Below are 26,983 nucleotides of genomic sequence, written 5' to 3'. Positions count from 1 at the left end.
AGTTCACAGTCCAAGTAGGCAGCCAGTGTCCAATATCAGGGTGATCCAAACTGGAGCTGGAGACCTCAGTCTTGTGACTCAAACTTCCCCTGACGAAGCCTAAGCAGGTCTGAGATACAGGAGTGGAGCCCTAGAGTTCTTTTATAGATCTCTGGCAGGCTGTCGATAGCCTCTTGATAGCAGATATTCCTTTGGTGAAGCATTGTGGCTTTGAAGTAAAACCTCCTATTTCCTATGTATACACAGGTAATTAGTTGCATTCATTATCCATTACACAGTTCATAGACAGTTTACTACAAACTTCAAAGAGAAATATAGACAATGATATGATCACACCCAAGTTTAATCTAAATGTTAATATTAGCTTTTGAGCTCTGAATCAATAGAATATAGTAACAGACAGGAACTGTTTGGTTACATGGTTAACATCTAACAAGATATAAGTAAACACAGACCAATACAATCACTATCTTCTTCCAATTCTCTAACAATACATATTTGCATTCCAACGTTCCAGTCTATCTAACATGGCTTTGTTAGCTATTTATAAGGAATGGCCCTAAATACCATTCATATACTTTTCTATTATGTCCTTAAAGGTTGAATTTGGATCGTTTAGCCTGCTAGTTGCTTAAACCTCTCTGGCCCAGTGTTACAAATATTTATAGTCCAATTGATTTGTTTGATAATTCTATGGTAAAAATGAGACAGTAAGCCATTTGTCAGTAAGTGTGCTGTGACACTTGTGTATTTTTATGTCTGATTTTGTAAGCAAGTCATTTTTAAAGTGAGGTGAAATTTGGGGTATGCAAGACAAAGCCGACTCCTGAAAGGGGTACAGTAGTCAGGAAAGGTTGAGAACCTCTGTCCTAGAGCCCCAGCCAGGAATGTGGTTAGAGTCTACACTGCTCTTCAGCATGGGTTTTACATTTGGAGAAGCAGAATGGCCCATTGTTCGGGAGCAGGAATCAGAAAACCTGGGTTCCTTTCTTGATTCTGCTTCTGACTCTTTGCATGATTCTGGGCAAGTTGCTTCACCTCTCTGTGCCCTGGTTCCTGCATCTTTAAAATGGGGGTGACACCACCTGCACAGCTCCGTAAGGAATTGGTTAAATACCCAGTGAGGTGCACGGAAACTTAAATCACTTTGATGAAAACTGTTTCATCGTGCTCACACTTCAGAAAAGCCACCACACGCTGCTGAATTACACTGAGAAAATGGGATCTCTTTTCCTAACCGCCCCCTTATAATTCTTTCATTCTATTTGACAAACAAAAGCACTTTGTTTTCCAAGAGCCCCTGAACCTGCTCGGCTTCCGCATCAGTGGCTTGATTGTGATTACAAGACTGAGTGAGCAAAAGATTTCTCCTTCACATGCTGCATCCTATTTAATTCTCTCTCAATGTCTGAGACTCCAGCATCGCACCGTAAGTGTCTCTTCCCCTACCTCCAGTCCAATCAGGATGTTGCCTCGCTCCCCAATTATCCCTCCAAAGCTGGACTGGCTCTGTGAGTAATGGGTTGTTTGGGAGACAAGCAGCTGTAATGACATAACTGCTTAGTCACTTTCTCTTAAATTTACAAATCTGCCACTTAAGTTTGCTCACGCTGACATCCACATTCTCAGCCAGCCACAGATGAGACGCCTTACGCACTCAGAGGCTCACCCATGGCTTTGGAAATGATACTAAAAGCAATTTGGTCCTGTCTGCACTAGTTTCCATATACAGCGCCGTCATTCTCTTTTGGATATCTGAAAATATCAGGAAAACAGACTCTCTGGAGATTTCTAGAATATTCTAAATTAGTCTTGGGTGCTCCCCTATTTTCCTGTCTCCTTTCTGGGCTCAGAACTCTGCAGCTGCATTACTCGATTCCTGTTTTTCACCTGTCCTCTGCTTTCCAGCTCATTCCTACAGTGTATCTCTGCAGGGAGCATGCTCCCCAGTTCCCCAGCTCAACCCTGCATTGCAATATTACAGGATTCCCCACAGATTCTTCTTCCCCCTCTGATCACTCTGCTCTTTCAATGCCCTGGGTGAAGAGGGGGGACGACGCTGGCAGAACGTAAACAGTAAATAGGTAATTCAGGTCCTCAGACTCTGGCTGCATTGCACTGTGCAGTATAAACAGAAGTAGCACGTCCCATAACAAATACTTCCACTCCTGCATTTGGATGAAGAGCAGCAACTCTGCCTTAACCATCCATCTGCTGCTACCCTGAACAATCAAATCTTCTGGAATCATACACTGGGGGGATATAAGGGGGGGAGGGGATCAGGAAGGGCGGTGAAATGATATGTCTGTAGCCATAGACAGCCTGCCAACGGCCCAGGCGGGACGCAGAGAGAATAAGGAAGCCCACTGCTCAGTTTTACCACCTGCTTAATGAGGAGAATGACCCAGACACAGAGAATATTCGCTTGGGTTATGTTCCAGTCTGCAGACACCACCATGTTACTCCAGGGCAATGTTAGGAGGAATGAGAAGGGCTGCAATGAATGCAAAGCACTTCATTAAGGTCCCTCAGGTTGCTCTCTGGAAATACTAAAATAAATAAGTGCAGTTTATCATTCGCACGGTAATGGTTTAAAATCTGAGGGCTAGGTTCCCTTGAAAATCCCCTGGAATTGACAGCAGAACCTGGCCCCAGCAACAGGTCCAGATCCAAACGTGACTGTCCCTGATTCTAAACAACAACCTGGATCTGAGCCCTCCCTCCCCCCTCCCACACTGATTAATGGGAAAAGCTCAGATCCAACTTCTAGTTCTACTAAGAATTGATATGGCCAGTGCTCGTGATTAATACTCAGTGAGCAGGAAAGATGCTGTTTTACCTCTTCCCTTATCCTTCCTGTCACATTAAGTTGTCTTGTCCGCCTGTCGTAACCTGGTCCGCCTGTTGTAACCTGGTTTGTACATTCTCTGCGACACAGGCACCATACAAGCACTTCTTTAAAAGACAGACCAGTGCAATACAGCCCTAATTCCTTGACTGGAACCCTTCGATGCTATAATACAGTAATAACATGGGAAGAGTTTTATTGAATTAGGATTTTAAATGAAAATTTCCCACAGCTCAGAAGCACTTAGATGCATTTTCCATTCACAATACAGGCTTTCAAGCTGACCTCAAATATGTAGGATTCTAATTTTTATTTTAGTTGCTTGGAAATTTGCTTTTTTCTCTCCTCTCCCCACCATATTCCATCTACTTTACCACTGACCTGTTCCGTGCTGAATGTTACATCGTGGGAAGTTAACCGCTTGACTAGTTCTCGTGTGTGTACAAAGCTGGTAAAACTTTAAGGCAGTGGAGTGCGAATCGGGCTGCTTTTCAGAGCAGGGAATTCTATAAGATGAAGCTTTCCTGTGACCTAGGAACCTGCAGTTGAGCTTCCATGAAATTCAGCATGGTCTCCAGAGTTAAGCTGGTGCTGTGAACTGTACTTGGCCATGGTCAGCCCCAGAAATGAGTTAACTCAGTGGTTCTCAGCCAGGAGTACGTGTGGGTATGCAAAGGTCTTCCAGGGGTGTACAGGCTCAGCACTGGAGTGGAAGGGGTTAAGGCAGCACTCTTAGCAGCAGAAGCCCTGCCCCCTCGACCTTGCTGGGCATGTGCCAACTGCTGCTGCAGTATAAAAGGGAGCAGCCCAGCCCAGTCTGGGATGACTGCTGAGGAGGAAGGATGCACTTTACTCGCTCCAGCTGAGGAGCAGCCAGGAACCTGGACTGAGCAAGCAGGAGATGCTGAGGCCCAGGTGGTCACCCAGGCACCTGTGGATGCCCTAGGGAAATTGCAATTGCCACCCGAGGTGCCCTGAGACGCTGAAGACACCCTGACTTCAACTACAGGAGTCATGGTAGGAAGCAGCCCAGGGAGGGACTAGCCAGTGCCCCTGTAGCAGTTGGTGTGTTGTGGGTGGCTTCTCTGGTGGCTTTGTGGTGAACCCTGTTGCTACTACCAGGGCCTTGGGCTGGGATCCAGTGGATTAAGGAGGGCCTGGGCCCTCCTACATGGCTTCCCCCCTTGGGGGGCAGCCACTGGGCTGTGCTTCCCTGATGCTGAGGGGAGCCCTGCGGCCTCTTGGCCATGCAGCCCTGAGGCTGAACGCAGCCATATTGACTTAACTGTCGGGCTACCATGTCCTTGCCTCACCCCCTGGGTGATGGGGTGTACTGGCCCTGTGACAAAGGGGTGCATCAACTCCTCTAGATTTGCCTAGTTTTACAACAGGCTGCATAAAAAGCACTAGCGAAGTCAGTACAAACTAAAATTTCATATAAACTGACTTGTTTATACTACTTTATACACTGAAATATAAGTACAATATTTGTATTCCAATTGATTTGTTTTATAATTATATGGCAAATGAGGAAATCAGCAATTTTTCAGTAGTATGCTGTGACACTTCTGTATTTTTGTCTGAATTTTTTGTAAGCAGGTAGTTTAAGTGAGGTGACACTTGGGGGTATGCAAGACAAATCGGACTCCTGAATGGGATACAGTCATCTGGAAAGGTTGAGAGCCACTGAGTTAAATTATCCAGCAGCACTGTCCTAGAGGGGAATGAGGCTCAAGGAAAGCTTTGTTCCCTTCTAGCCAATTTGTTGATCCATAATTTTTTAACATGGGGGTGGTAATTATTTGTTTAGGAATGAAATGTGGAACAGATGCTCTAGCATCTGATCTGTAGGTTGTTCATTTCCTACCATTGCATTACAAACCAAGATGGTATTAGAAATGAGGATTTGTGCCACATGCAGTGGGTGTTTCAGTAGGGCAGCATTAATTAGCACTGAAGAGAGTTGAGTAAAGTAAAGGGAGATATCAGTAAAAAAAAACTGAAATAAATGGAGGCAGCAGTATCCTAGGAAGTTCCAAGGATTCCAAGTGCAATAGAAAACCAAAGAAGTAGCTTAAGCCATTTAAGTGGCTTTCCAAGGGAGATTGTCCTATCAGGCAGCGTGGGTCCCAAAAAACCCACCTGTTTTGTGATCACTTATTTAAAATTATTCATGGAAAAAATGTCATTGGAAATCCAGTTTGTCAGGATTTCATTCTCAGTGTGCCCCTCCTGCTAAGGGGAGGGGGACAGGCAGGATGGACAGATGTGAGTATGAGGGACCAGTTTGTCTATGCTTGTATGAAGATGAGTATGAAATAGAAGAGAGCATGGTGGGTACTGAGCCTAAAAGTGTCCCAAGGGGAGATGCTGGGTGCTGAGAACTCTGGAAAATCTGGTCCTTAATTAGGTGCCTGTAAATGGAAGTGGAGTTCTCTTGGGAAAATGGGGCTCCCATTCCAGGTGCTGGGCATTTGAAAATCTGGCCTTATGTCTATGAGAGTGCTCAATGAATTAAAGATTGGGAATCAGGAACACAGGGAGATGAGGGCAAGACAAGGTTGCGCAATAGTGATTTGTTCTATAGAGTTGCAGAAAGAGATGGGGGATGGGGGGGGGACCAAACTGAGCCTGGGCACAGGACAATTGAAGTCAATAGGCTCTCGCCTGCTGGAATCAATGCTGAATTTGGTCTTGAGGATGAACTGTGTTCCCCTTGGAAACCTTCTGTTTGATGTCAGTCTGGATTGGGCATGTGGCTTTGGAGAGTTTTCTGCCCCAGACTGCTCCCTTCTGGATGTCCAGGGAGCGCAAACTGAGAACAGCACTGTGATGGTTACGATATCAAGAGAAAACGTCCCTTCCCCGCCCCCCCCAACAGCTCACTAAGATATGAGAAGACTCTCTTCAGTGTAAGATGCTCACACCTTAGTGCCAGTTAATCCTCAGTTGATTCAGTGTGAAACTCTACAAAGGTTGTATCCTTAACTTTTAACTCCCTAGACTTGCTGCTTCATAAACTTTTCCTGATTTCTGCTTCCAGAGTGACTGGAAATTCTCTTGGACCATCCCTGCTCCAGGGCCAGATAAAGGGTCCCTTGCACAGCTCCAGAATACAGGGAGCACCAAGGTAGCTTAAATCGGAGATGGTCTGATTTGAGAATCAGGCCCTTGCACTATTTGTGCCTTCTGCCTCCATAGCCTGATGGACCCACAGTTCAGGAGAGACCATGAAATGGAAGGAAGTTTTTTCCCCCCAAAAAATGTTTGAACCTCAGAACATCTCAGGATTCACTCTGTTTCAAATAGTCATAGACTGGTTCTACTCCAATTCAGTTGGCTCTCCCCCAGTGCTGACTATGATATGATCTGCACCTCTCCAGGCTAAGCCAGCACAGTCGCCCATCTGTGGGGAAGGGCAAAAAGGACATGTCAGGGGCTAAGATACATGGGCAGGACCCTGAGTAACGTGGCTCAGGGAATCTTTCTCCCTACTGCAGGCGAGTCATGCCTGGAGCTGCTTTCGTCTTGCTCTTCTTTTTGTGCATGAGTCACTGCCGCTGGCTAGCAACTGAATACAAAATCAACCAGCTGTGTGCCAGATGGGTACCACTCTGTGCTTAGCCAAGCTATCTGCACAACATACTGGGCGCTTTATTGAGTGGGATATGAGAGTGGCACGTTTTCTGTTCTTGCTAGTTATTTTCATTACCGTAGCATCTATAGGTCCCAGCTGAGAACCTGGCCCCATTGTGTTGGGTGCTATATGGACACACGGTAAGACACTCCCTGCCCTGAAGAATTTATAGTCCAAATACACAAGAAAGACAGAGGAAGAGACTTGCTCATGGTCAAAGAGCTGGGAACAGACCCCAGGTCTCCTGAGTGCCACTGGATCCCCCTTGGATCTCGCTGCCTCTCAAACCATTTTTCTCTTACGTTTTCTTCTCTAGCTCCCTTAAATGCTCACAGCTCTACGGGCAATTCTGTGTCAACACCATCCGTTAATCTGACGTGCAGGTGATGAGGATTATTTGAGACGAGCTTGGTGCAGTGGCACCATCACCTGACACGTTTAGCTGCCTAAGCAAAAACCTTTAACAAGATTGTAGGCTTTGGCAATGTTATAAATATTCACCCTTCGTGTAATGAGTTGAACTCTGCTATGTGGGATGCGTTGGACACTCATCCATTGCATTTTAATTCAGGGCATACAGTTGTAATCTGGTTGTGCGAGACGCCAGGGCCAAAGCCATCCGATGCCAAAAGGAAATGTTATGCAGTGAACTGGGTTTATCCAGATATTTCACATTTGATTGGCAGAACTTGGATTAATGCACAAAGCACCCAAACTGTTTTTCAATCTATAGGCAAAGTAAAACTCTCACCTAACTGACATGCAGCCACCTCTGGGGCAGGACACAGCCATTCAGTTCAGCTCTGAAATGTCACTGACACAGAGCTGGGGAAATGAATATCTGCCTTCATTGAAACAGCAGAGGGATGCTGAGGAGGCAAAAGATAATAAATCACTCATGTTAGAATTTGGCTGGGATTCCATGAATACCTCTGCCCTGGCCCAAAAAAAGTGCCGTGGGATCTTTAACGGTAATGAGTGGACAGGTCTTTGGCTCTGTGCCTCATTAGACAGGTGCCAATACATTCTCCTAGCTGGGATTGCATTAGCATTCAGCCTGGGGAAATCCTGAGCGTGGGTCCCAACAGATTACGGTGCAAAGGCTGAGAGGCAGTAAAATGCCATGCCCTCGGATCTATCTCCTTCCTCCTGTTCAGATACTGATCACTGAATACCTGTGCTGTCAAGTGGTATATGGCACCTGCCTTTCCTGAGATGGACTCTAAATCTGACACCACAGGAGTTGTCTCATGGGCTGGCATGTACATAAGGAGCTATTGGATTGTCTTTACTGGTGTGGTGTTCTCCTGACTGTTGCTACTGTGATTCTGTATCCAATCTCTCTTCCTTTTATCCATCTGTCAGGAAGGTTCCATGCTAGATGTTCTGTGTATTCAGCCCTTTCTCTACTCACTACCTGCTTTTCAAAGAATGACCCTACACCACTGGGGACCTTCACACTCTGGAACTGAAGTGGGTTCTCTATACATTGGGTCCAGAGCCAGTGCAAGGAAGTTTTGCGCCCTAGGCGAAACTTCCACCTTGCCCCCCCCCAGCCCTGCGGCAGCTCACCCCCCCCTGCCCTGAGGTGCACCCGTGGCACCTCCCCCGCTCTGGGGAGCCGTGCGGCAGCTCTCCACCCCAGCTCACCTCTGCTCCGCCTCCTCCCCAAGCACGCCACCCCCACTCTAATTTTCCTCCCCTCCCAGGCTTGCAGCGCCAAACAGCTGATTGGCGCCGCAAGCCTGGGAGGCAGGAGAAGTGGAGCGGCAACCGTGCACTCGGGGAGGGGGCATATGAACACTGTAAAAAAAAAAAAAAAAAAAAAATTGGGAGGACTGCTTTTTGGCGGCCCCAAATCTTGGTGCCCTAGGCAACCGCCTAGTTTCCCTAAATGGTAGCACCGGCCCTGATTGGGTCAAATCATGATCCTGAATCAGAACACATCCTAGATTTGGGCTGCCAGACATTCACATCCAGATCTGTATTATTCAGCTTTAACTTATCTAAATTAGGCACATCTTTGTCTGCCCCTTTCAGAAAAGATTCTTTGTTAGGTGTCTGCAGGTACTGATCATTTTACATACATCATAATAAATATATTGAGTACTAGAAGTTGAAGTGAAACTCTACAGGCTTGGTTAACAAGGTTCAATCAAATGTTTTCTTTGTTTTTAATACATCTCAGGTTCTTGTCTCCCAAATATTGCTGATCCCTTACACAGTCTTAAATTGTACATTTCCAAATGGCAACATGAAATCAATAGAATTTTGAAGCCATATATATATCACAATAATGGTATCCTAGATATGTGGCAGCTAATTACAAATGCCATCCACTTATAGTGGAAGCTTTAATCATTATTCGATTACTTGCCTGCTTTTTACTTCAGCTCCTTCTCCGCACGTATTTGCTTCCAGCTTACAACTTTGCCATCTATTGAAACACCTTTGTCCTTCATCTGTGTTTTCTCCGTAGAGGTGCTTTTTCAGAAGTTTTCCTAGTGAAGCAAAGGACCACTGGGAAGCTCTTTGCTCTAAAGTGCATCAAAAAGTCCCCTGTCATCCAGGACAGCAGCCTGGAGAATGAAATCGCAGTGCTGAAGAAGTGAGTATAATTTTGAATGTGAAGCAGAGCAAACTATTTTTGCCTGACCTGCACCTTTAGAACCAAAACCATCGATCACCCTAGGTATAAGGGCCATTTGCCGCTGCTGCACAAATTTGCATCTCATTAAAGGTGGAAGAATGAGATGAAAAGAAGATCAATATTTGGTATTTATTTAAATGATCAGAAAAGAGGGATATTTGTAAAGTTTATTTACATATGCCCCTTGCCAAGCCCAACAGTTTTGCAGGAGAACCAGAAAAAGAAACTGACTAAAACCAAACAGCATAAAGAGTGACAGGAAAATTAAATTTTCACCACTGTCTAAAAACAACAATAGAGACTTGTCCTTCGCTCACCAAAGGAGTGCAAAATGCTACGCCAGTGCAAAGTGGGTGTTAAACACTGTCAAAGCATTTTGCTTTGACAGTGTTTAACATCCACTTTGCACTGGTGTAAATGGAGACACACTGCAGGGCAGGAAAGCATCAGCCACAAAGGAGCGAATGCATGTCAGCCAGGCCTACCTGGACAGTCAGTCTTCAGCAGGCTAGTGCAGGGTCAGTTCACACCTCCTCTTGCCACAAATTAATGTTTATGCAGACAAGCCTTGATTCTCCCCTCTCACTCCTGCATAGATTAGGAGTCACTCTTTTGGAAGTGAGTGGAATTTTGCCCAGAGAAAAACTGGTGTGAAACAAGAGGAAGATTAGGTGCATGACTTTCAGCTTGACAATGCATCTTAACCTTTTAAGTACATAAAAGGTTGTTACAAGGAGGAGGGTGAAATATTGTTCTCGTTAATCTCTAAAGATAGGACAAGAAGCAATGGGCTTAAATTGCAGCAAAGGAGGTTTAGGTTGGACATGAGGAAAAACTTCCTGTCAGGGTAGTTAAGCACTGCCTAGGGAGGTTGTGAAATCTGTCCTTGGAGGTTTTTAAGGGCAGGTTAGACAAACACATGTCAAGAATGGTCTAGTTATTACATATTCCTGCCTTCAGTGCAGGGAACTGGACTAGATGACCTATCAAGGTCCCTTCCAGTCCTACACTACTATGATTATTCTCATCAAATAAGTTTGTAACCTCTGTTCGTCTTTGCTGGTTGCAGAATAAAGCATGAAAACATTGTGACCCTGGAAGACATTTACGAAAGTGCAACCCACTTTTACCTGGTCATGCAGCTGTAAGTACCTCTTTCTATGCTTCATAGAAACAACCATAACATTTTCCTGGGTGCCGAGTGTCTATTTCAGCATCCCCAGGCAGGATTCAGGCACTCAAATCTGAAAGTCAAATGCACAAAAATATCCACTCTGACATGTGTTAGTCTCTAAGGTGCCACAAGTACTCCTGTTCTTCTTTTTGCGGATACAGACTAACACGGCTGCTACTCTGAAACCTATCAATGAACTGTGAACAACAGGGTTTGAGATGCAACTACCCTAGACATTTCTCCATTGTGCATGGGCCTTCTTTTATATTAGTATATTTCTAAACTAGATCAGGATCTAATTCCTCACCGTTTAGCCGGACAGGAATGGGCAAGTTTCTAATTAAAGCTATGTGTCAGCAGTAAAGAAAGCAGCTAGCTGTAAGGAACAGTTGAAGGTGTCCCTGTTGTGATGGATGGATTAAGTGTGGATTCCTCTAACGAGGATTGTTTTACTCAGATTAACTCTCAATAAATCAGGTCATGTGATGGAGGCTGGAGTCAGCTCAACACACGAAGCTGAAAGTCAGAAGGGAAACCCTGCCAAGCCCCTGGGGGTTCAGACAACCAGGTTGCAGCAGCATAACCCAAGGCAATTTGGGTTTAAGAAATTTTCCAGTTGAACTTATTGGCTCCTTAGGAATTATACTAGTGAATTATTTATGGAGCATTTCAAATGCTTGTCTCAGATTGAAGAGCCAAATTGGCTGCATCGAGGCAATAGGTTTCAGGGCTATCCCAAACTTTGCTATGTACATGTCATGGGGCTGGTACACCCTGTCACCCTTTGGGGGAACGGTGAAGGAGCGTTATGGCCCCGCAGCTGAGTTTAAATGACCACTCCTAGTCTTGAAGTAGTATGGCCTAATGTTTGGGCATTGTCAAGGTGGTCCTCCTACACTGGGCTGTGTGGCTTAATGGCCAGAGTCCATATAGCTGCCCTCTTTGTCAGGGCTGTGTGGCCTAGCAGCCAGATTGGTTGGAGGGGTGGGCCGCTGCCTCAGGGTGGGTGGCAGCCAGGGTAGGAAGACCTGGGCCCTCCTGACTCCACCAGGTCCCAACCCAGGGCCCTGGCAGTGGCGGGGTTGCCCGCCACCAGTTTGGCAGGGATCCTGCCAGAATACTCCGAGCTAAGCCCCGGTTTTTCACCTTTAAGTTTCCCTGAATCACTTGCTACCCATTCCTCCATGGCTTGTCTTGGGATTCCTAAAGCCTCTCCTTCCTGTGGTGTCAGATGTCGGGGGGTCATGGGTCATCACCATCTAGCTGGTCTCCATGACCTGACGTGCTGCTGGCAGTCCCGCTACAAGAACCTGCAGCCCATGTCCCTTCCCTTTGGCGGTCAGTCCCGCCTGAGCTGAGTTGCTCCCTTTTATATCCATGTTCCAGCTGGAGCATGCCCAGCAGAGCTGAGGGGGCGTGGCCTCCTTGGCCCACAGAGTAGGATTAACCCCTGCTGAACCAGTGTTTATGCATCCATTGGCACTTGAGCAAGGAAAGCCTAGATACCATAGTGATTGTGAGCTATATAAAGATCAAGTAAAATTTCCTGCTCTTGCCTTTTATTAGTTTTTAATATCCATACTCTTTAGCTGATGGTGTGTACTAACTTCCCTTCAGGGTGTCTGGCGGGGAATTATTTGACCGAATTTTGGAACGAGGAGTTTATACTGAGAAAGATGCAAGTGTAGTGATCCGACAGGTCCTGGCAGCAGTGAAATATCTCCATGAGAATGGAATAGTTCACCGAGATTTAAAGGTATGTAGCCCCTGTGCTTTTTGGAAACAGCATTGCCCTGTGATGTTAACAATGTCTGCAATGCAGCACTGCAGGGTTCACTAGAGCACACAGTGAAATTCTACTAATGCTCACCAGCTTTTTAAGATGGTGCTAATATCACTATCACCACCCAATAGATCATCCCCTTGGACTTTCATCACCAAAAGCACACAAGGCTCCTATGTAAGGTGCAGGGGCCACTCCATTTGGTGGTAACAGTAGCAGGTTGCACCAAACACACTTATCCATCAAGCTGTGCTCAGTGAGTGTTAACCTGACTCCTGAATTCCACAGAGCCACTGCCTGGAATTGGAACCTCACTCTGCATTCTGTGCAGTAACTTTCTAGAGGTTTTAGTCTGAGTCATCCTACTGTTCATTCTGCTGGCCTAGTAGTCAAAGAGCGTCTTGAAATGGCAAGTGAACTGTTTACAAACCAATTAACTCCAATGCCCCTCTTGACATAAGGGCCTCTAAAGAGAGGTCAGTGGCATAATCCATTGTTTATACCAGTGTCCCCTGGCGCCAGCAATAGGAACTACATATACAAGGATATGGGTATGTAACAGGGCAAATCATTGCTGGAGACATTGCTGGTGAGAATACAGACATGGGCCTATTCTGGCCTGGATTCTTTAGACAATGTCACTTCAGCTCACAATATCAGAAGTCAAGGTTATCAGTTTTTCCCCAAATAAGGCTGCAGCATCAGCAACAAAATACAGAACTCTTTTGGACTGAGTGTCAATATTGAAGTAAAACTATCTGTACTACAGTAGGGTCCAGGGGCCCCACACATGTAGTGCAAAACAGCCCAGGCCCCAGGGAGTTGACAGTCTAGGTTCTAGAAGGGTGCTTATCTGATGCTCATCTCTGCAGTATCTGAATGCCTTGCTCTCACTGATGGGTTTTTATCTTCAACAGCCCTGTGCAATAGGGAGGTATTACCCACCCTTACAGAAAGGCAAGTGAAGCACAGGGTAGATGAAATGACTTGCCCAGGGTCACTCACAGGCTGTGTGGCGTCAGAGCTAGGAAATTAACTTGGGTCTCAAGTCCCAGCCCAGTGCCCTACCCACTAGAGCATCCTTCCTACCTAAAACAAAACCAATATAAGAGGAAACTAGTTGGTAGAGCAGACAACAGGCATGGTGGGGAGAGCCTAGGAATGTATTCATCATTTTACTGATGTAGTTTTAGAGAGTGACCATTATATCCCTGGCCACCATTATTTTTATTTGTGCATGAACAGAAGCGCAAATGAACCTATCATTTGTTGATTGTAGTTGTCCCTCTTTGTCAGTGCAGCATTTAAATTCTGACCATTTCTTACTGACAGCCTGAAAATCTGCTTTACCTGACTCCTGAAGAAAACTCCAAAATCATGATCACAGACTTCGGCTTGTCTAAAATGGAGCAGAATGGCATCATGTCCACCGCTTGTGGGACTCCAGGATATGTTGGTGAGCAAGGGGGAAAGGATGGACTCTCACTGATGACCTACATGACACAGGCCCACATAAGGCACTTTCCAGAAGAAAGCCACAAAATAACATGCTTATGCATATTAGTAACATGCTAATAATAAATACACTGTGTAGGCTACAGAAGAATCAGATTAGGGACATGTTTTTTAAGGATGGCAAAATCTCAGAAGGCTTAAAAGAGAAAAGAAAGTGTGCAAAATAAACTTTTTTTAAAAATTTTCATCCTAATCTTGAAGTTATTCAAGAATTCATTTTCTAATTTAAAAATTGAAAGCAATGGAAGTTTTGCTTGAGTAAGGATTTCAGGATTTGGCCTGTAAGAAGTAGTTTTTTGGGACATTCCCTTGTCTGGTTAGCAGAACATGTCTGAGACAGCTTGACCTAATGGCTTGAGATCTCCAGCATTCCAGCGTTCTAACCCATCTCCAAATTGCACTCTGGCCTTGTGCCAGTCAATCAGCCTTCCTTTGTATGTTGCCCATCTGTAAAATGTATTTATTTCATATGTCTAAAATGTAACAGTAGGGAGCCCATTCTAGGCTCTGGACCCCAGTCCATAAATTGAAAATCACAATAAAAACAATTAGTATAATGACCCATATATCACAAGGGATGCTAGAACTAATTAATGTCCAAACAGCATTTTGAGGCTATAAAGTTCTGTAAGAACAACCAAGTATAAAAGGTAAAACAGAGAACCTGGCTCTTTGAAACACACAGGAACTGAGATCCAAAGGTTGGAAGCTGAAGCTAGACAAATTCAGACCATAAGATAAAAAAAAAAATTAACAGTGAGGGGAATAACCATTGAGAGTTTACATGGTGGATTCTCAATCACTTCAAGTCTATAAATCAACACTCAATGCTTTTCTAAAAAGAAGAGGCCGATAGCTCAACCAGAGGTTATAGGCTTGATGCACACATTACTGAGCGAGGTTCTCTGGCCTTTGTTATGCAGGTCAGACTAGATTATCATCATGTTCTTTCTGGTCCTAAAATCTGAGTCAGTCCCCTTTCTGCTGCTTGGGATTTGGTGGGTGGCAAATGCACAGAACTGTTCGTACACACAACAGACACTAACTCCCTCTCCAGTATGAAAGCCTCACAAACCAGGTCGATGAGAAGCCATTTTTTTTTATGTCAAATCATTCACTATCCTGAAATGGTTTATATTGCCTATAACTTTGACTTGCTTTTGATTTCCTGTAGCTCCAGAGGTCCTAGCACAGAAGCCATATAGCAAAGCTGTAGATTGCTGGTCTATAGGAGTCATTACCTATATCTTGTGAGTACAAGCCAACAGCACCCTTGCTTTTTTGACACATGCTCAGGATTCTTCAGTGGTGTGGCCCTTTGTGTGACCCCCACATATGCTTGTGCAAAATGAGTGTGACACGCCACCAGCTTAGGAGCCCCCATTTGTTCCCAAGGTGAAAGGCAGTGAAACTCAGTGTAATAAAGACCGCAGTCCAATTCACTATAGAGCCCACCCCCTGCACTATTCCTTCAGTACCATAACTATCACTCAGCATCCCCTCTGTTTCTAGGTTCAGCTGCATCCCATTAGCTGCACACCAGCTGTGGCTTTGTCCTGACATTGCTGCACCGAAGCTTTTAACCTTTTTCTGAATTGTTTCACCCAAACCGTGCTGTATGGTGAGGATACATACAGCATCGTCCTCTATTCTTCATTTATCCCTGGGATACACACCAGCTGATCCTGGTAGAATTTAAAAAAGCTTGTGTGCGTGGAGAGAGGAGCTAATCCACTTCTTCCTGTTCTGCTCCAGGCTGTGTGGATACCCTCCCTTCTACGAAGAGACAGAATCCAAACTGTTTGAAAAGATTAAAGAAGGCTACTATGAGTTTGAGTCTCCATTTTGGGATGATATCTCTGAGTCAGGTAAATCTCACGCACTGGGAAGCACATTATTAGCACCCTGTCCCCTCTCAGGCATACAACATCGGCAATCCAGAATTCTCCTGATCTTGGATAGGCTGAAATCTACAAGGGAGTGCAAGTGAAGGGGAGTTAAGTGAATCACATCCTCACACTTTCCACAGCAAGTTATTCCCTTTGCTTCCTGGCCACAGTTAAGGGTTTCCATGCACCTTCCTCTGAAGCATCTTTGTACTGGCCAGAGTCAGAGATGGGATACTGCAGTGGGTAGGCCACAGGTCTGATCCACTCTGATAATCGCTACATTTTAGCAATAAAACTTGACCCATCTTCAGTTACATTGCTTAAGGGGCCATGTTCTCTCCATGGAGCACGTGTCCATTTTACCTTTGGGACGGTGTTACAATACTGTGAGTTTAGACATGGAACACTTAACACTTAAGCAGCACGTTTTATCTGCCAGCATTTGTTGTGTCAGCTTTAGGACTACTTCCTGTATGTGCTAAAACATGATTCTATCTCTGTTTCTCACAAACAGCCAAGGATTTCATCGCTCACTTACTGGAGAAGGATCCAAATGAGAGGTTCACCTGTGAGAGAGCCCTGAGGCACCCCTGGTGAGAGGAACAGGTCTCCTACCGTGTGCATGTGCACCTAACATTGCCAGTCTCAGCATTTTAGTACTAGAGGGCTATCTGTAGCCTACAGAATGGTGATGTGTTACTATTCTCTAGTATTTTCTTTGCAATCTGACTTGGAATGTTCTGTCTGTCCTTTTTTGTGAGGTTATTTGTGCACAGTTCACCTTTAAGATGGAGGGGAAACAATCCCACTGATATTTTCTCAACTCTGAAGTGTGTGTGTTTGTATTATGTTTTGTTGCTGTTTTTCCTTTGGGTTTAATTACTCTTGATTGAATGTGCAAAGCAGTTAGCAGCCTCCAGAATATGGAATGCCTCTCAAATGCCATCTGCCTACAAGCCTGTTTCTTCTCTCCCCATCTGCAGGATTGATGGAAATACAGCCCTTCACCGGGACATATACCCATCTGTCAGTGCTCAGATCCAGAAAAACTTTGCAAAGAGCAAATGGAGGGTAGGTTGTTTGCCATTGGGAGCTCTAGAACCATTTCCAGCGCAAATGCCAGTTGCTGCCATCTAGCCAAGAGCACACCTTCAATACCATGAATAAGCACCCACAAATTGGACCCCTTCCCCAGAACTCAGTTTGGACATCTTACATGATCATTATTTATATTATGGTAGGACCAAGAGGTCTCAACTGAAATTAGAGCCCCTCTGTAGTGCTGAACTTAATGCAAACACAACCCCACACACAAAGGGTGGGAAGAGGATGGATTACAGTCCCATATTACACCTGGGGAACTGAGGCACCAAGCAACTGACTTGCCTGTGGGAATTGAACCCAGGTTTCTTGTCTTACCCACACACCTGTCCTTCCTGTCAGCTAATCGTGCGAGATTGGCACTGCTTCCTGGTTGCAGTGAGGTTGGCAATGCTGCAAGAACAGCCTCTTCCAAAGTTCTTAGTTACTTTGTTCAACAAAGTGAAGTGAAACACTGGAATGGGTTCCCTAGGGAGGTGGTGGAATCTCCTTCCTTAGAGGTTTTTAAGGTCAGGCTTGACAAAGCCCTGCCTGGGATGATTTAGTTGAGGATTGGTCCTGCTTTGAGCAGGGGATTGACTAGATGACCTCCTGATGTCTCTTCCAACCCTGATAATCTAGGATAGGGTTCAGTTTTGAGCTAAATCTTGCAGCTCTGACCAGTCTGTAAGCAACAAGTAAATTCCACAGCTGACTTATCAAAAAGGGGGTGGGTGAAATTCTCTCCTGCCTTTGCTTATGCCAGGGTTGAACTTGGCCCATCAGAGCAGCATGGCACTGGGCAATGCAACTGCAGTAAATCACTATTCAGGAGATATCCTCCATTGACACTGCAGCATCCAGGTAGCTTTGCAGCTTGGGAGATCGTCATGGTTGTTTTATGTCTCCTCTTGCTCAGCAAGCCTTCAATGCTGCAGCTGTTGTGCGTCACATGAAGAAACTTCACATGAACTGCCATGCACAGGCTGACACGGGCCTCCCTGTCATACAAGTGTCAGAAGTATCCAGACTCAACAGCCCTATGGTCACCAGCCAAGAGGTACCCACTCAAGACAAGAAGATGCTAATCCCCATGTTAGCATGTCAAATTCCTCCCAGCCAGCTTGACCAAAACACCCGGATGACACAGAGCAAGTCACTAGATCACTTGGTTAATGGGTCACTCCCAGTCGACAAGTGCTTGATCCTGCCGGACAATCAGAGCCCTCCAACTCTAACTTCTTGCGGTTGCAGTTCAGCCTCTGAGGGGCATGAGAAGGTGAAGACCATCTTCTGTTCGGAGTCAGCGCTACTTAAAAAAGCTGCCAAAAACCAGTAGGTAGCCACCTTGTCCATTCTAAATACTGACCCAGGTTTATCTTCACAGCACAGTCCCTGCAACCAAGTGGCACTGGGCTTTGTGGAAACCTGCTGGATGCATTCCGTTCCAAGCACCAGGTGTAGGTGGGAAAGAGGGGAGGGGAAAAGGACAGATGGAAATTTGCAGTGGCTGTATAGGTGTGGCCAGCCAAACCCCCCTCCCACTCCCTTGGAGGGGAGCCTGGGGCATCAGGTTGAGACACATTGGCCAGGTGACATGGCAGAGCTTGCAATGTACTGATGTACCAGAGGACTTCACTCCCCAGCATCCTCAATCTGGTGCCTTTCCATAATTTGGAAGGGCCTATGATTTTTTTTTTTTTTATTTTTTTTTTTTTTGCAGTTGCTAAAAATACTGGTCCTGCTCTTCAGCTGGCATTAATCATAGCTATACCATCTGAGTAGCTGGCCCACTGTTAATATTTAAAAAAATAGTTATTTCTGCTCAATGGAAGAATGGACCTAGATTTTGCTCTTCACTTTTTTTGCATTTTTCTCTTTTCACCCCTCTCCCCCCAAACCAGTCACTTCAAATCAGAGGTTATCGTACCCATGAAAACCAATAACAATTCATACCGTGGCACTGGGCAAACTGGTGTGTGTTTGGTCATGTGATTGGCAAGTCATCCATTTGAGCCAACACATCTTTAACGGTAAGTGCACCAAGATCAATAGGATTATTGCTATAAAATGAAGCAAAAAGTCTGGCTTATAGAGTTTTCTGGGTGGAATAAGTTTGTTTTGGTTGTAATCATAGCTGATGGATGTCTTGGCAGCAAGAGTCTGACAAATTGAAGCATCTTTCAACTTCTGTTTAGACCAATTCTGTGAATCCAGGGGCCAGATTGGTTTCCATGGGGAATTGCTCGCATCCTGTTGCATGAGAATAGGGCCCCTCTAGGTTCTATTCTGTAGAAGAGAGGTAGCACATAGGCCTGCCATTCTGAACTATACGCAATTGGGCGTTATTAAATCAGAGCAACTACACAGTGGCCAGGTCTGTGACATGGGATAAGTAGCCTATGGCTAATGTCAGTAGTGACCGTAAGCTGTTGCCACATGACTGCTCTGCGGTAGCCTGTATAAAATGTGATTTGAAGGCGTCAGTCCAGCACAGAGGAGGCAAGTGTCCACATCACACAAACCACTAGCATGGTCAGCACTAACTGGCTCCTTTGGCATTCTCAGCAGACATCCAGGACTGATTGGGCCATGGAACCTGAACTACTTTCCCATCCTTAGCTGGGATCCACCCAAGTCAGGTCTGAGGCACAGTGACCCCGCAGCATAGGGAAACCTGCACTGCTACCCAAAGCTCTGCTCTTGATTAAAAGAGATCACGTACCAGAGGCTTTAGGAATGTCTGTGTGAGTGTGGAAGTGGCTTTCAGGACTGCAGATGAGATGAATTATGGATTAGTTAAGCAGACATTTGCACTACTGTAAGTAAGCGCTAAGAAGTATTACCATTAGACATTACTTGAAGGAAAATATTCCCCAAACAAAGGTAAGAATGTTAGCTCAGTTCTCCTCCCAAGTAGATGTTGAGAAGTCAGTCTTGCTTTATATCAGGGGTCGGCAACCTATGGCACGTGTGCCAAAGACGGCACGCGAGCCGATTTTTAATGGCACGCTGGAGCCTGCCGGGACTCCAGTGTGCCATTAAAAATCCTGCCCAGCCCGGCCCGCTCTCCTCTGCCCTCCGCTCCCCCCGCGGGGGCAGGGAGCAGAAGCATAGCCGTGCGCACGGGGTGGGCAAATGACCCCACTCTCCCGGCACTGCAAGCCGCGGGGTCCGCGCTCCTGGGCCGGAGCACAGCAAGCTGCTGGCCCCTCCCGCGCCTTCTCCCCTCCCCTGGAGCTCTGTCGCCACGCGCGCAGCGCTCTGGGGGTAGGGGCTGCGCGCTCCCGCGGGGCAGCTTATCAGGCTCTGTGTGGAGCCTCATGGTAAGGGGTCCGGGACTGGGGGGGGCTGGATAAGGGGTGGGCATGGGGGCAGTCAGGGAGCAGGGGGGGGTTGGATGGGGCATGGGAGTCCCGGGGTCTGTCGGGGGGTGGATAGGGGTCAGGGCAGTCAGGGGACAGAGAGCAAGGAGGGTCCCGGGGGGGGGCAGTTAGGGTGGGGGGTCTCTGGAGGGGGTGGTCAGGGGACAAGGAGCTCGGGGGTTGGGAGTTCTTAGGGCGGCAGTCACCCAGCCCTCTCCCCTGAGCCCTGACCCCCCCCCACATACACACCCTTCCCTCCACCCTGAGCCCCGCACACACCCCAGACCCTTGCCCTGGGCCCTGTACCTCCCTCATACACACCCAGCCCTCTGCTTGACTACTTCATCCCACCCCCACAACCCTAGCCCTGACTCTGGCACCCCCACACATCCCCAGCCCCCCCATACCACATCCCCACCCAGAGCACCAAACGGGAGCTCCTGCACCCCCCCACATTCCCATCTGCACCCCTCGTATCAAATGGGAGCTGCCCAGGTAAGTGCCCCACACCCGAACCTCCTGCCCCAACCCTGAGCCCCCTCCCTCATTTTAGCTCCTGGCCCGACCCTTCACCCCCAGCCCTGTGCTCAGTGCACTGCCACCCTCAGCTCAGTGCAGAGAGAGGAAGAGAATGGCCAGAACCAGGGAAAAGGTAGGTACCCACTGTATGTGGGGAGGGCCAGGACCCCAGACTGGCAGCGGGCTAAGTGGATCTGGGAGCCAGGATCCTGGCTGTCAGAAGCCGGTGGATGGAACCCCTGAGTGGCAGTGAGCTGAGCCGCTCAGTCCACTGCCGGTCTGGGGTCCTGGCCGCCGGCCCCACACAGCCCGCTGCTGGTCTGGGGTTCTGGCTGCCGGATCCTTCCCACCAGGGTCCTGGCCGCAGGCCTCGCTCAGCCCGCAGCAGGCCTAGTTGAACAGAACCCCAGACCAGCAGCGGGCGGAGCGGGCTGGTGGCATAAGATCAACATTTTAATTTCATTTTAAATGAAGCTTCTTAAACATTTTGAAAACCTTGTTTATTTTACAATACAACAATAGTTTAGTTATATAATATATAGACTTATAGAGAGAGACCTTCTAAAAAACATTAAAATGTATTACCGGCACGCGAAACCTTAAATTAGAGTGAATAAATGAAGACTCGGCACACTGCTTCTGAAAGGTCGCCGACCCCTGCCTTATATTATGGTTCCAATTTTTATATAAAGGGTTAATAGATGATAGACATGAGCATATGTGTTATAAGTGGCTTTATGCACATCAGTAGAAGGTTATCAACCTGTTGGAGTCTATTTCAATGTATTAATCCTTTATAAACTACAGATTAACGAAACCAAGATGGCCCTGGTGCTGTTTGTTAAAGCAATGTGTGCTGGAGGAACTGTCCACTGAAACAATTCCAATAGTGACTTTGAACTCTCTCCTGTTCCAGAAGGGCTGATTTACTCATTTCTGCGCTTCACAGCCAGACAGCAATAGCACAAGCAAGAGGAGAGGAGACTAAATCCTGGCAGAAGCAGATGGAGAGCCATTTTCTCAAAGGAGAGTGGCCATTTGTTGGAGAGCTGCACACTTTTTACTCTTAAGTAATCCTTCAGAGCAACAACCTTGAAGAGTATCTGGCTCACTAGAACATGGAGCAGTTGCTTTAGAGAAGGGAGGTGTATGGGCACAAGGCTTCTGCTAGCACCTTCCATGTATATGACACATACATCATTGCACAAGGCTGTATCTTGGTTCTTAATATATATTGTGGAGTTGTTCAATGTGTAACAAATGTACTGCACAGTATAATTCTTTTAAAGCAAAGCCATATGGTGTTTATTTAGTCACAGGCATCCCAGCAGTTTTTACAGTCTATACCTCTCTGTTAAGACTTCAACAGGCTGGAGCTCAGATGTAAGAAGTCGTCCAGTAACAATGGCCTGTCTTGGGTGTGCAGTTTTCCTTTTAAGCTGTGAAAGGAGAGAGCCTGCTACCATCCTCCACATGCCTGATGATAATCAAAGTGAGGTCTGAATTCCCTGTTTCCAAGTCTGTAATTGTGTAATAAACACTGTGCTTAATAAAGCTGACTTTTATTTTGTAAAGTGACGATTGGTTAGAGGTGGAAGTACTCTCTTAAATCTCCCAAGACAAATTCCCACTGCCAGCGCAGAGTTGTTCCCTACACTCTTCTGTCTGCAAAGTATTGTTTGAAAATAAGCAGGTGCTGACGAAGTCAATCTGGGTGGTATTTAACGCTACCTTAGAGCACCACTGCTCTTACATTTGTGTAAATAGGGCTTTTAGTGTTTACCTCAGTTAACCACTCCTGGGAATGGTCTTATATTTAGCTGTGGCCTTCATCCTGCCCCTCTTATGACTTTCTTTGAAGAACTAAATGCAATATACCAGAAAAGGTTATTTTTTTAAAAAAGGCCAGAGTTGAGGTTTTCATTCAAAAGGTGAAATCCAGGTGCTAAAATGAATAAACATCCCCTGTCAAGTTGGCAAACCTCATGCAGAAATAACTCCTTCCAAAAGGCTTTATTAGTTACTGACATTAGATCCATCTTCCCCCTTTCCTAGAGCCACTCAGTGTGGCTTTAGCAAGGCTACATAACATTCATTCTCCCTAAGGGACCTTGTTCTTTTTGGCTCCATGCTAGCTATTTTCTAAAGGTACAGTAGGTCTATTGACAAAGACCTTGAGAACAAGAAACTTCTACGAGCCAGGAGATGGGACTAAGTCCCCCAGTCAGTGTTCGAACAGAAGGCAGACAATGCAATTACATGGCGAGATGGAGCCCCAGCAGCTCATTGATTAGCAACTGGTGTAGTATGTGATTCGTTCATGGATATGATTGTTGATCTTTTCCACCTGCTCCTTCAGGCCTGCGAGGCTGGCTGACTTGACGATTAATGCATTGTTGCTTTTCTGAATTTCCATTTCTATAGCTAAGGAGAGAGGCAGTTGGAGTTAGGGGAAGATAGTCCAGGAAAATTATATTATGCCCTCAAGCCTTCATCACCGTTCTGAAAATCTACACCCTCTCACCGTAAGTCAGGAGAGCACTATCAGAATCCAACAGAACAGCCAACCATGCTAGCCCTGCCTAGGACATGCCCAACCCCAATCAATAAGTGCATCATAAAGCCACTCCTCCACTGTCCAGGGCACCACATAACATCAGTCAATGTTTCTTTCCAATAAAGCCTGCCCCCCACCCCTCCAATAAAGCTACTCCAGACAGTGACCATTGAAGTCAATGGAAATTCCATTGCTGACATCAATGGCTGGGCAGAAACAAGCCCATACTGTATGCACCTCATGTTCTGGAAGGGAAATTGCACACAGGCCTATTTAGCAACGTCAAGACTCCTTGCTGAGTTCAGCAATCTACAAGCAGCATTAAGTGCCTGGTACGAACAATAAGCAGCAGCATCCGATCAAATCCCTGACACGGAGAAGCACCTTTGATAAATGATGTTCACTAGAGCCACTGCTTTATCACTGAAAGCGGTGCCAAAGCTCTGGCCTGATAACTACTTGGGCTCAGTGCCATTCTCCACCAGCTTGAAAGGCTCGAGCTTCTGACCAGGGCACTTAATCTGCCCCATGGCTGGCACCCAAAGTATACTGAATGAGGCCCTTAGACACGAGCGCTGGAAATGGAAATGAGTGCATGGTGCATCAGCGTACATGAGATGAAATAGAGAAGCAGGTTATTGAAGCTAGTCCAGAGTGGCACAGTGGAGTTGGTACATTGGCTTTTGCTCTCCAGATGCAAGTTCCGATCCCTGCATGGGCCACAAGGGATTTGGTGGAGTCTCAACCTCAGTTCCCCATGCATGCCTCTCACAAAATGCCCACACCGCTGGCATGGAGGGGAAAGGTACTGAAATTACACAGCAGGGCCCAAATTCATCCGGGTGAGGCCAGGGATGAACATGGTATGAGATTTCTATTACTCAACCCCATAATGTTGCACTGCAACATTATCTAGGAGCAACAGACGCAGCAATGGGAGCTGAGCAACATGCTGTGAGGTTCAGTGATGTGACAAATGGGGGGCACATTAATCAATCCCTTTGTCATGAAAACCACAAAGCAGAATCCTTTGTATTCAGAGCTAAGTTTAACCAGTTGTCTGGGTTTCTGTGGCTAACACATTTGTCCTCCAAGGTCTTTACTTAGGAGGAGGTTTCTTGGATCTACAAGCAGAATCACTCATTCAGGGCTTGGCTAGATTAGGGGAATTTGTACTCACATCATTACATTACATTCCTGGCCAAACAGAGTTTGCATAGGGGTTATTCACCCTGCTGGTTTACAAGCCCCTTCTTACACCAGTGGATTACACGTACACTAGGGCTTTGGATTAATGTAGAGGGAGGGGGATGAGGAACCTAATATAGACAGGGCTTCAGCCATCTAATTCAGCACCACTCCCTCTCAGTCTTCTATTCCTCTCACCAGTGAGAGCCAGCAGCCCCTCTTCTCCACTTGGAATCATGCTCTGATTGCCTGCACAAGCTTACTTACTTTCCATCCTGAGCATCATAGCCCAGGTTTCTTCAAAGAGCGCTTTTGCCTCCATGTCGATACTTTGAATCCTGCTGCCCTGGGCTCCCAGATTTGAATTCTGTCCCATCCGCCTCTTCAGCTCAGCATATTTTTGTTTGACCTGTTCAAATCCCTGTAGGAAAGTGAACGAGTAGTGCAGGTGAATTCAAGCAAATAAATGAGGTCCAAGTGATGAATGGCCTCTAGACACTGTATTGGAGCTGTGTGTTATAAATGGCCATTATTACTACTGTAGAGATATTAAAGACCCTAATAAATTTACATACTGGTTTCCAATGCCTTTATAGAAACCAATAATTCAGCATCATCTGGATTAACGTGTAGAGTACTGGTCACCCCATCTCAAAAAGATGTGAAGAAAGAGGTGTTCAAAGAAGAGCAATAAGAATAATCGAGGGCCTGGAAATCTCTCACGTAAAGAGAGGTTGAAAAGCTTGGCATTGTTCACTATAGAAAGGAGATGAAGAAGAGGGACAAGATAATAGCATATCAAATAATGAATAGTTTAGAGAAGAGAGAGAGAGAGAGATCAGGAACTTCTTTTCTCCCTGTTTCATAACACAAGAAGAAGGGGACAGTCAAAGCTGATGAAAGGAAATTCTTTCTCACATGTGTAATGAAATTGTGGGACCCATTGCCTCGGGAAGTCATTGAGGCCACAAAATTAGCTAGATTCAAAAAGGGATTGGACATGTCTATGGATAACAAGAATATGCAGAGTTACAATAGTTAATGCTAACAATTTTTGGCAAGGATATTCAACCTCGTGCTTCTGGGCTTAAATCAAACTAATTGTTAGACCAGGATGAGACCTAATGTGGGGGCAGATTATCCTACTTCTGCTACTGCAGGGTTCTTACACCTTCCTCTAAGCCATTGGGTGCCGGCCATTGGCAGAGCTGAGATAAGTAGACTAGATGGACCTTGGGTCTGAACCAGTCTGACAATTCCTATGTTCCTAAAAACAGAGTAATTCACTTTCCCTGCACCAATCAAATATGTTCTGCATTTATGTGGCTTTGCTCCTGCATGAGAATAAGAAGCTAGTGAAGGATTATGGGCAGAGTCATTCCTAGGGTCCTACGAGACCTCCTCCGTACCTGCTGAGCGCTCCTTGCTTCTTCACTGGCTTCTTTTGCTCTCTGCTGAGCATCTGTGGCCTGCAACCGATTCTGCTCCGCCTTGTGCCGTAATTGGCGGATTCTCTCCGTGAAGCTGTCCAGCTGATCCGTAATGTCTCTCATATTCTTCTCCATTGGAACAAGGACAGCCTGGATCTAAAAGCCAAAGGTGTTTGGTATTTAAAAGAAAAGCTCCTCCCAGAACATCATTAATGATATATCATCCTCACAGGCACGCTTATGATTTATTATTGGTCTGTAATACAGACTCAGAAGTGAGTACAGCCCCCAGCCAGGGTCCCACCATGATAGGCTTTGTTCAGCTCGACAGAACAAAGACAGTTCCTATCTCACAGAGAGACAAGTGGACAGATGGGGTAGGGCACAAGGAGAACACAAAGAGAAAAACAGTCAGACTTTTACAGCAAGCCAATTTTGCTAGGATCCAGCCTCTTTTCTACATGGTGGGGCATCATTGCATCAGCAGGGTAGGATGAAAATGGGCGGGGGTCAAGGATGTGATTAGTAACCTACCCACCGTGGCAAGGCACTTTGCAGGGAGTTCCAGGAGAGTTTCAAAGGAGCAGCGTGCAGGCCACGCAGCGTTACAATGCCAGGAACGCAGCGTACATCACTCACCTCATCAATGCGGAGTTGGATGAGCTGAAGGGAATAGCTGGAGCCACTGATAGCATCCTGGGCTTCCTGGAGCACTGCGTTTGCTTGTCTCAAATTCTCCACCACTTCTTCCACGTTGCCCTCTACTGCGTTTGCTCGGTTCCTGGGAAAATGCAATAGGGAAGCATGATTAAATCAACAATGTATCGTTGTAATTATGACAACACAGTATGAGATCCTGCTTTGTGGCTCAAAAGTTAAAAAATGGCAGAGGGAAATAAGCTGGACAAGTGGAACATCTTGCAAAGAGACGATGTGGAAAGCTTGTAATAGAAGCCAGAAGTCCTAAAGCCACTGTGCTTTAACCACTTGACCATGCTGCCTTCTAAGAAGAGAAGCAGTGCTGTACTTCCTACCACTAGGATGAGGAGGCAGGATGGGAAAAGAAACCAAAGCCTCCTTTAGAAGCACAACTGCTTCTAATAATTGGTCAAGTGAGGAAAGATGAATTATTTAAGGGGGAAGAAAGTGCCCAATTGGTTGCTTAAAGTTTTACGTCCGTTACACCGGCTGCCAGTTTGAAGTGAGCCTTTTTACTTTCCCCTGGAATGTCTGCACGCAAAGCCAGACTCCCCTAACTCATCGCGCTCAGCTGGGGTCAGATGCTCTCAATGGGTTTACCCTCTTATCCCATTAACCTTCTCTCCAGAATATTGCTACGACGGAGTCG

At 46.1% G+C, this 26,983-nt stretch overlaps 2 protein-coding genes across 3 annotated transcripts in view; one reads left to right on the top strand and one right to left on the bottom strand.

The window, feature by feature from the left end:
- The window catches only part of CAMK1G (calcium/calmodulin dependent protein kinase IG), a 32,795-nt gene extending 10,757 nt beyond the window's left edge, over positions 1 to 22,038 (top strand). The window contains exons 3-13 of the mRNA XM_054026455.1: positions 8,965 to 9,093; positions 10,205 to 10,279; positions 11,927 to 12,065; positions 13,425 to 13,548; positions 14,782 to 14,857; positions 15,363 to 15,475; positions 16,011 to 16,089; positions 16,480 to 16,567; positions 17,496 to 17,911; positions 18,481 to 18,609; positions 21,377 to 22,038. Coding sequence (XP_053882430.1) covers positions 8,965 to 9,093; positions 10,205 to 10,279; positions 11,927 to 12,065; positions 13,425 to 13,548; positions 14,782 to 14,857; positions 15,363 to 15,475; positions 16,011 to 16,089; positions 16,480 to 16,567; positions 17,496 to 17,911; positions 18,481 to 18,571 — 1,330 coding nt within the window. The 3' untranslated portion in view covers positions 18,572 to 18,609; positions 21,377 to 22,038. The remainder of the gene's footprint in view (positions 1 to 8,964; positions 9,094 to 10,204; positions 10,280 to 11,926; positions 12,066 to 13,424; positions 13,549 to 14,781; positions 14,858 to 15,362; positions 15,476 to 16,010; positions 16,090 to 16,479; positions 16,568 to 17,495; positions 17,912 to 18,480; positions 18,610 to 21,376) is intronic.
- Positions 20,944 to 26,983, bottom strand: part of LAMB3 (laminin subunit beta 3) — a 48,855-nt gene continuing 42,815 nt past the window's right edge. For both annotated transcript variants that reach the window (XM_054026453.1, XM_054026454.1), the window contains exons 20-23: positions 26,275 to 26,416; positions 25,615 to 25,791; positions 24,473 to 24,626; positions 20,944 to 22,884 (exon numbers count right to left, since the gene is read on the bottom strand). In XM_054026453.1, coding sequence (XP_053882428.1) covers positions 22,751 to 22,884; positions 24,473 to 24,626; positions 25,615 to 25,791; positions 26,275 to 26,416 — 607 coding nt within the window. In that variant the 3' untranslated portion in view covers positions 20,944 to 22,750. The remainder of the gene's footprint in view (positions 22,885 to 24,472; positions 24,627 to 25,614; positions 25,792 to 26,274; positions 26,417 to 26,983) is intronic.

This window comes from Malaclemys terrapin, chromosome 4 (genome assembly GCF_027887155.1).
Source record: "Malaclemys terrapin pileata isolate rMalTer1 chromosome 4, rMalTer1.hap1, whole genome shotgun sequence".
NCBI classification, from domain to species: domain Eukaryota; kingdom Metazoa; phylum Chordata; order Testudines; family Emydidae; genus Malaclemys; species Malaclemys terrapin.
This window is presented reverse-complemented; position numbering and strand designations above follow the sequence as displayed.